This window comes from Schistocerca nitens, chromosome 12 (assembly GCF_023898315.1).
Source record: "Schistocerca nitens isolate TAMUIC-IGC-003100 chromosome 12, iqSchNite1.1, whole genome shotgun sequence".
NCBI lineage: Eukaryota > Metazoa > Arthropoda > Insecta > Orthoptera > Acrididae > Schistocerca > Schistocerca nitens.
The window spans coordinates 1,094,272-1,104,027 of record NC_064625.1 but is presented as its reverse complement, the minus strand read 5'-3'; the positions used below and the strand labels follow the sequence as shown (position 1 = coordinate 1,104,027).

Here is a 9,756-nt window from a genome sequence, read left to right as displayed (position 1 = left end):
ACCGTGATTGTCCTGCGGAGCGGGACGCGGGATCCCTTCGCAAAGGATTTCTTCGTCCGCCTCGACAGCTGTGAGGTGAGCGCGGCGGATTACTAACCGAAGGGGTCCGGATTAGATACCCGACCGCTTCGGAGATTTTCTACGCTCGGGGGTTGGTTGTCGTGTTGTCTTTACGTTGTTATCGTCATAATTGACACTCCGCTATTGAGATCGCTATATGGGTAAGTACCGAAACCCAATAATTTAAGAAAAGAAAGCATTTCTTCCTAGGGGGCGGGAAGCCGTCGGCATGCCGTCATCGGAGATGCCCATACGTGGGGAGTTGCCAGACACTTAAGAAGATTGCTCTTACCTGCTGAAATTTTTACGTACGTTCAAAAATTTTGTTCAAATCGCTGCCACCTGAGTCACGAAGATGAAACAGAGCAAATGACACGCTGCAGAATTTTTCTGGAGAGGTAGCTGGTGTGAACGGGAAGAATTACTGTCGCTGCGCGCGTCCACTAGCGCGCAAGTTGCGGTGATTAGATCAGGGGGACGTCTAATTCGGTTGCAAAACCGGCGGCGGCTTATCGCCGCCACGCCGATACGTCCGCCACTCGGCCTGGAATACGGGGCTGCGGCCGCCTTCCGTCGCCACGGCTGCCAGAGGCGCGCTCGTTATAACTCGGACACCTGAAACCCGGCCGCGACTCGCGCGCCATCTGCGAGCGCGCCGATAAAAACTGCCGGCGGGCCCGCGCGCCACCGCACTTCTAGTCCGGACCCGAGGCTTCCCGCAGTGCAGTCCGATCCAAACTTCTCTTCTCGCTGACAACATGGTGAGTACAAGTACAGTACATCTGCGTCGACAATCGGCTAATTGCGCACTGCTGCCACTACCACCGCCGAGACTGTTTTGTACGAGTCTTTTTCAAACGGGGTTGCTACCGTGTGTGACGGAGGGTCTAGGTTCGAACCCGACGCGGCTAAGTTTATTTTATTTATTTACTTTTTTTTATTTTTTTTTTTTTTTGAGGGGGGAGGGGCATCAGGTTAACAGAGGAATTACTTGGAAGAGAATTTTGCGGCTCCGCTTTCGTAAGGCACTAACGGTGGGGATAGGAGTTTGCTGGACGCGTGTGTTGCAGTGTGATAGAGCAGTGAATGGAAAGAGTTACGTAGTCGCGTGCCCACAGTGCTGGCGATAGATTTTTTAGTTTTTTTAATATAATGAAACAAATGCAGTTGTTTTAACTAGACACAGTCTTGGGAAGAGGTGCGCAATTCAGTTTGCGACATTTGCTCTCTGGCTCAGTGGGTGACTGGCTGACTATAAACTGGAAGGTTGGCAGTTCAGTCCCAGACCTGTGTTCTTGTTCTTGCACCAAACATCGGAGTTTAGGTTCGTTTGCTGTTTGAAGTCAGGATTTATTGGATCCATCAATTCGGTTTGCCAACATTTCTGCTCGTCCTAGGTAGTATTGGACTATTCATTTTGGTATTCTTTCGTTGGACACCCACAGTAGGTGGTTTCACAATTCATCTCTGTAGCCTACGCTCTTTTAAAAGATGTTTATTGCGCGACTTTTAAAATGCCAGTTTCTTCTGAGATTTTCCTTCAGCGCCCTGCTGCGCAGACATACGCTTTGTACAGCTCCTGGCAGAGTTCCAGCACACTTTTTTAATCTCCGACAGCTTCCCTCGCCTGCACTAATCTCATTCTAAACGCTTCCCTTGCTCCCCCACCTTCATTTATCTTGCTCTGTAGGTGGGAGGTAACGCCCACTTCTTCCGCTGTTCCAGCCTCAGTTCATTTATTGCAAATCATTATACTCCTTTAAAATGTTCATACTCACTTTCTCATCTTTATGTTCTTCATCACTAATCGATATTCTCCCTTATATTGCTGTGTTTCTTTTTCGCTTTTAGTCCCACACTGAAACGTTTTCTCGCTTTCCTTCTTAATTCTTGAATGCGGAAGTTAAAAATAGTGTTGCCACTAAGCGACATGTTGCCTTAGACACCCCTTAGTATTTGATTTTATATTCCACTCATTGCACTCATCCTGTTTTTTCTTTACAGGTGTTGTATATTAGTCTGCATTCTCTCTATTTTGTTTGCAGTCTTCTCGGAACGTTCAACATATTACTCGACTTGATAAACTGTTCTTTTTTTTCCCTCGGTATCCACGATTGAAATATTTCTTTCATTCTTTCTCACTTCACTATGTTTGCGTTAATTAGCATATTTGGGAAAATTACAATCACAGTCAGGAGCTGTCGTGCAGCACGTGTAACGGATGTCCACTATGTACAGTACGGAGCAAATTAAAAAAAAAATACCTTACCGTCTATTTTAATGGGGACTGAAATATGAATTTTGTTCATTAAGTGCGAAACTTGGAGTTAAGGGAACAGTAACGAACGAGGACAGCGAAAGGTGATGAAATAAATACCATACCAAATAATGTACGGTAATATGAAGGTATACTTTAATAAAGAGAACAATATATAGCGAAGGATGCACTGCGACTGTAAACCTATGAAACCAAATTCCGTGCTTACTCGAGAAGACATTATAGCTATACCACCAACGTCGGAGACAGGTTTCTTTTAAAAAATCTATGACTGTAAAACAAAAAATGGGGCGACAATGACGCCATTGCTCTGAAATATTCTGCAGACGCAAAAATTCTTCTACATTTAGTTTTTGACTTGCAGCCATTAGTTACTACTTGAATCGACGGGACTAGATACGGCCCGAGGCTCGTGTCGGCAGCAAGTGGCAGACTACAAACCCCAGAGTATGGGGTTCGATCGTTACGATATTTTCAGTCACAGCCGCTTCTTCTACCTCTGGCAGTGCCGTCTGCCGAGCTGCACCGTGGTACGGAGTCGACCCCGAGCAAACAACTCTTACAAAAATTCACGGTGCTGTATATGAGGGTCACGTATCTAAAAGAACCGTAACACTGAGTGAATTGAGAGCTTCGGCATTGTCGAAATAGGATAGTATCTGGCTCGGCTGGTACGAATTGTACACGAATGGTTCCAAACTGTACGTCTCTGCGGGAACCGCAGTTTTTGACGGTCAAACAGGGCGTGGATAATCTTTCCTAGTGTCGATGCTATCCGCATAGCTTTACACCATTCGTCGAGCAACGGTTCGCATAGTCGACTGAGGAAGTCGACAAGGTCTTGGTGCGCACTGTCTCGAGGACTACCCTACAAGTGTGTTACGAGAGCAGCCAGAGGAGAAAATGTTGATCCCTGGGCACGCGATGTACTGCCAAGTCTCTGTCGTGCAAAAGGCCGGCCTCAACGGATGCATCTTTTATGAATATCGAGACGTGGTGGAACTGGTACAATATATTAAAAGTTTGGGAATGTTTACATTTTAGCCGGCCGGGGTGGCCGAGCGGTGCTAGGCGCTACAGTCTAGAACCGCGCGACCGCTACGGTCGCAGGTTCGAATCCTGCCTCGGGCATGGATGTGTGTGATGTCCTTAGGTTAGTTAGGTTCAAAATGGCTCTGAGCACTGTGGGACTCAAGTGCTGTGGTCAACAGTCCCCTACAACTTAGAACTACTTAAACCTAACTAACCTAAGGACATCACACACACCCATGCCCGAGGCAGGATTCGAACCTGCGACCGTAGCAGCAGCGCGGCTCCGGACTGGAGCGCCTAGAACCGCACGGCCACCGCGGCCGGCGTTAGTTAGGTTTCAGTAGTTCTAAGTTCAGGGAACTGATGACCGCATTTAAGTCCCATAGTGCTCTAAGCCATTTGAACCATTTTGTAATGAAATCAGACCAATGTCCAGTTTGTATCATTATGTGCAATAATTGCATCTGGTGAAATGATCTCTCCTGAAACCCAATAAAATAATTTAAAAAAACTGTACGTACGTCTCTCTTTAACTGACTGGCTAAGGCTGCAAAGCGAGGGCGCGCCGTCGGTCCCGCATCCAGCTGCAGGAGAGCGGCCCACTGCGCTGTTGCTGGGCTGCCGTGCTCGGATCCTGCGTGTAGCACGCGGTACTCTGCCGCTCTACTAGGGACGTGGGCTCAAAGTCAGCCAGCTCGTACCTTTTTACTATTTATGGAGTGTAAATAAGTTATACACAACTGCAACCAGTCACTTTTTGAATAATAATGCTTTATTCCATAAACCGGTTTTCAAACCTTTTCAGGTTCATCTTCAGATGGTTTCGGGAGTGTTTGTCGTCAGCTAAGCGGGAACGGGCCTAGTATTATGAAAAGACAACCTGAAACAGCTTTCGTGCGCGCTGAACTCCCCGGGGCCGATTACGCGACCAGTGGCGAGCTACTTCACTAACTATCTCGAAATCGTGACCGCCGTCAAGCGTAGAGAGGCGGCGTACGTTTGGCGCCAGTCGTCGGGGGAAGCGAGCGCCCGGTCGCAGGAGATTTTCGCTGTCCACAGCCCGGATATTGGAAAGAACACACAGAAAATGTTGTGGGGAAGGCTAGCCAAAGGCTGCGTTTTATTGGCAGGACACTTAGAAAATGTAACAGACCTACTAAGGAGATTGCCTACACCACGCTTGTCCGCCCTCTTTTAGAATACTGCTGCGCGGTGTGGGATCCTTACCAGGTAGGACTGACGGAGTACATCGAAAAAGTTCAAAGAAAGGCAGCACGTTTTGCATTATCGCGAAATATGGGAGAGATTGTCACAGAAATGATACACGATTTGGGCTGGAAATCATTAAAAGAAAGGCGTTTTTCGTTGCCACGGAATGTTCTCACGAAATTCCAATCACCAACTTTCTCCTCCGAATGCGAAAATATTTTGTCGACACCGACCTACATAGGGAGGAACGATCACCACGATAAAATAAGGGAAATCAGAGCTCGTACGGAAAGATATAGGTGTTCATTCTTTCCGCGCGCTATACGAGATTGGAATAATAGAGAATTGTGAAGGTGGTTCGATGAACCCTCTGCCAGGTACTTAAATGTGATTTGCAGAGTATCCATGTCGATGTAGATGTTGGTCGCAATGCGCGTTCAACAGTTCCACAGTAGGTGGCGGCGAGTAGCAGTCGATCAGTTGACTGTGCGAAGTGTCGTAACTGCGGGAACGATGCAGGGCGTGCTGTGCTGGCAGTCCCTGCTCGCTGGGGTGTGGACCACAGGCGCCAGCTAGCGCTACGCTGCGACCGTGGCGGAGGGTGCTCCGCGCAAGTCTCTGCCCTACTGAGCCGAGTCGTGCAGCGGTGAGCGTCAAATCGGCCTTAGCAGTCACCGCCTCTCGCCTCGGTGGTGGCCGCGAGTTTCTTCTCTTATCCTGTACGGAAGAGATCGAGACACTCTTTCGCGATTAGATCCCACACAGCCGGCGAACTGCGGGGATCTTAATTTCTACCTTCCTCCCCTTGTCCGAAATAGTCCCACACATTTGTTAAGGGGTTTGGATCGACTAATGTGGCGGGCCAGTCGATGTGCCGTAGACTGGTTAGTGTTTTTCTTCAACGCAATTTGTTAATAATAACTTTACCACTTAAATTGCATAGTGAATTGCGACAAAAAGTAATACTCAGATGTATAACACAAATTTTGCCTGTATCTATGGTTTCTTCCTTTATGAGAGTGAACTGTGCACAGTCTGCAACACTCCAGTCTTAATCTGCCATTGTTGCAGCCTGCTTTTTAAAGTTCCGTATATTAATTCCGTGCCTCAGTCGGTAAAAATGGAACCCTTATGACATCCTTTGTTGTCCGTCTGTCTGTCTGTTCACTCTTACGAACCCTTTTTCTCAGGAATGGCCAAATTGAAATTTATGTCACATACTTGGATTCATAGTCCCTTAGCGGTGCAGTAAATGCAAGCTTCTAAATTAATGCAGTCAAAAGATACGGTCATTTGCTTCACATAGTTCCATAGTCACAAAGTCACACATTAGGGTGCTTTCTCATTCACGATACGTATGTCAGAGGTGGTGTATTTGCTGAGCTGTCGCTGAACTTTGACAACAATCTACAAGCAGCACAGCGACTTCTCTGTCGAGAGTTTCTGTGGCTCACTTCGATTCACTAAACGCGCCACAAAACCGCACAGATCTCTCTTCATTCAGCTCTATAGATTTGGTTAGTCAAACTTAGAAAATAAGTAATTCACGAACTTGCCGGACGGTACTTCTGTAGGAGATAGATCACGCTTTCTTACGATCTTTGCAACGAATGTCAATCTGGCGCATGACAGCTGTGTTTATTCCGTTATTCTATCCAAGATCGTTGGCGTCTGCAGAACTTTTTTCAAGAGGGGGCAAGGTTCTAAAATTGCGAGTTTTTGTATAATTGATTCGTCGAGTTTGAGAAATTAACTAAATTTAATAACAATTCCACAAAACTTACTTTATGTGAGATGATTTACACTTTTCCGCTTAGTGTTTTTATGGTAGACTGATACCTAGACAGTAGGCGAATATCGTTGGTATATGCAAAGTAAATCTCATGATATTAATATGAAGTTAGATGCCGCATTACCGGCCGGGGTGGCCGAGCGGTTCTAGGCGCTACAGTCTGGAACCGCGCGACCACTACGGTCGCAGGTTCGAATCCTGCCTCGGGCATGGATGTGTGTGATGTCCTTAGGTTAGTTAGGTTTAAGTAGTTCTAAGTTATAGGGGACTGATGACTTCAGAAGTTAAGTCCCATAGTGCTCAGAGCCATTTGAACCATTTTTGATGCCGCATTTTTTATTCGACAGTCTGAAATTACTTCCTCGTATGATTAAATCCAGGGTGTCTAGCAAATTACGGAAACCACGTTCGAAAATCTTGACAAAAAATAATTAATATTCCGATAATGTTAGGTTAAAATTGAAAACTGCGTATCTAGAAAAGAAAAGAAAAATCAGAACGATTGAGAAAATCCTGTTGTATATTAAGAAAAATGATCAAGGAATATCGCCGCCACTTTAATACCCCTCGACGTGGAGGAACGAGGATAAATCGACAACACTTTGTTGGCTTAAACTCTAAACAGATTTCTTTTATTTCTTTAGTAATTTCTATTTTCTAATATTGACTGCGAAATCTAAAGTTGTAGAAAATGTGTTTCGAGATCTACTTTTTTGGGGCTGGTTAAGTCAAGTGTAGGCCAGGGCCAGACGAGCGTGGGGAATCTATCGAAAGCACAAAGCACCTTCGGGCTGTCTGTCAGATGCGACTTGTGACGTCCTAGGACCGAGACGAGGGGCAGGCGTCCGCCATGCTCTGCAGCCGTGACGGCACGAGCTGCCGCGCTGGGCCTCACCGCTCCATTCCTGCGGAGGACGTCTTTTCGACCTCGAAGGCTGACGCTTTTCCCCCACTCTTCTAGCGCAGAAATTGGCATTTTCCTTTTTCATCTGGTGTGTTTGGAACCACGAATTAAGTAAAGAAGTACCCAGCTGCAGTGCAGCGTGGCCGTGTTGTTCAAAGGCTACTGCGGTTGTCTTGCCGCGTAATGTGGAAGTATAATCAGCAGTCCGCGAGGAGTCTCGATCCACAGCAAAGGATGTAACCGTACAGCATCGCTGGATTAGCTGTGAATCGTAGCTGTCAAAACCACAACAAAAACGCTACCGGCGATAAAAGTCCTAGCTTACATCTGCGAACAACAGCAATTGGTAGAGATTGAGATACACATTTAAAAACTTGGCTGCAATTGAAAATGACCTATGCAACAGTAAGATTACAAGACAGCGACAGTAAGTACTGGAAAACAGTAAAACAAAATCGTTATTAGTTATAATGTTACAACTTTTAACGAAACGTATTTGTTTGCAGATAGCCTGAAGAAGGCGATAATGCCGGAATAGGCCTGCTGCTAAACGTGTAGCAATCAACAGTTATAACAGCACTCTGGCGCATTACCGTCTTTTATTTTATTTATTTTTATTTGTCAACTGGCGTGTGCAGCGTGGTCAAAAACAGTATGGAAAGCTTGTAAGGGTGCTGCAGGGTAGGCTGTGCCGAGAAATAATTATCGACAAAAAAATTCGATACGTTGCACCGTTTCCGACGTAATTAGCATTGACGTGAGCCAATCAGGTCATTACCAGCGCAAATTCAAGCATGTGCATGCGGTAATGTACAGACAGCTGTAGGTCATTACCAATTCAAATGTGCATTTTCCGGAAGTGATAGATTTAAACTAGGTGAGCAACCTAGGAAACCGGCACGCTGCTTGAATTTGCGAGCACAGCTACCTGATTGGGTAAGGTCAGTGCTAATTAAATCGGAAACGACGCGACGTATCGATTTTTTTCCTTGACAATTCTTTCTCAGCACAACCCGCCCTGCAACGCGCTTACAAACTTCTCACACTCTTTCTGACCACCCTCTGCACATTTTCTGATGTACGAGATTAGTTGTCCATTCAACGATGTTTCGGAATTTTCACGCTTTCATTACTTGGCATTAGATAATACCTTTAGTGTATTCGATACGGTACGTTTTGTATTGGGCCCTGTAAGTTTTTGTGACTTAAAATGGCAAACCCACCACAACAGGCAGAATGAAGGTACTACGGCACTATTTACGATTCAAAACGCTTAGTAAACATTACGGGAGACACTGTTGGTACATTGTGGACACTGTGCTTTCCTGCTAAAACAAAACGTTCTAGAAAGTAGATTGTAAAAATTTTGCGGTACCATGTATACGTTATACTCGGTCCCGTTAGGCACTAGAGGTAACATGTTGATGTTGAGATTCTGTAGGAGGATACTAAGATAAAAATTCTGATTGGTGTGATTAATGGCAGCTAGCTCTAAACGTATAAAAATGTAAGTTAATGTGTGCGAGTAGAAAAAACAAACCCGTAATGTCCTGTTACAGCATGAATAGTAGTGACTACTTGACACAGGCACGTCGCTTAAATATATAGGCGTAACGTTGCAAAGCGATGTGGAATGGAACGAGAATGTGAGTATTGTGGCAGGAAAGGCGAATGGTCGACTTCGGTTTATTCGGAGAATTGTAGGTAAGTGTGTCTCATCTGTAAAGGAGGCCGCATATAGGACGCTAGTGCGAGCTATCCTTGAGTAATAATCGAGGGCTTGGGATCCGTACCAGGTCGGATCGAAGGTAGACACGGCAGTAATTCAGAGGCGGGCTGCTAGATTTGTTACTGGTAGGCTCCAACAATACGCAAGTGTTACGGAGATCGCGAACTCAAACGGGAATCCCTGGAGGGATGGCGGCGTTCTTTTCGGGGAACTCTATAGATTAAGTTTAGAGAAGCGGCAGAACGATTCGCGTATGGATAACGAAGACGAGATACGAGAAATTAGGGCTCATAAGGAGGCATACAGACGGTCGTTTTTGCCTCGATGTATTTGCGAGTGGAAGAGGAAAGGAAATGACAAGTACTACCCTCCGCTACTCGCCATAAGATCGATTGCGGAGTATCGATGTAGATGTAGAATCGACGGCTGTCTGTGGCTCCAGGCCTTTCCTCGGCAGCAGACGAGTGCGGGGCGGTCGCTGCAGGTCCGGGGTGCGGCTCCAGTCCCTCCCCTGGCCCCCGGTGCCGGTCTCCGTCAGCTGCAGACGCCGGCCGCCGGCCGCCGGCTGAGGGAAGCGAGGCAGGGAAGGCACGCCGCGCTCCTCACAGGATCGTGGGCGGGCGGCTGCTGCGGCGTTACTGTTTTGTCCGCTCTGGCGGAACAACTCCGCAGGACTGTATACGACCGTGGTGATGTGGATAACCTTGCAACCAGTCTCAACCGCGTGCAGAGAACGAGTTATTCGACTGTAA

General features: G+C 46.6%; 1 protein-coding gene across 2 annotated transcripts in view; it reads left to right on the top strand.

Moving 5' to 3' along the window:
* The first annotated feature begins 691 nt into the window (after positions 1-691).
* Positions 692-9,756, top strand: part of LOC126215336 (myosin light chain 1) — a 67,509-nt gene continuing 58,444 nt past the window's right edge. For both annotated transcript variants that reach the window (XR_007542123.1, XM_049942018.1), the window contains exon 1: positions 692-821. Coding sequence is in view for 1 of the 2 variants with exons in the window: in XM_049942018.1 (XP_049797975.1) it covers positions 819-821 (3 nt within the window). In the remaining variant the exon portion in view is untranslated. The remainder of the gene's footprint in view (positions 822-9,756) is intronic.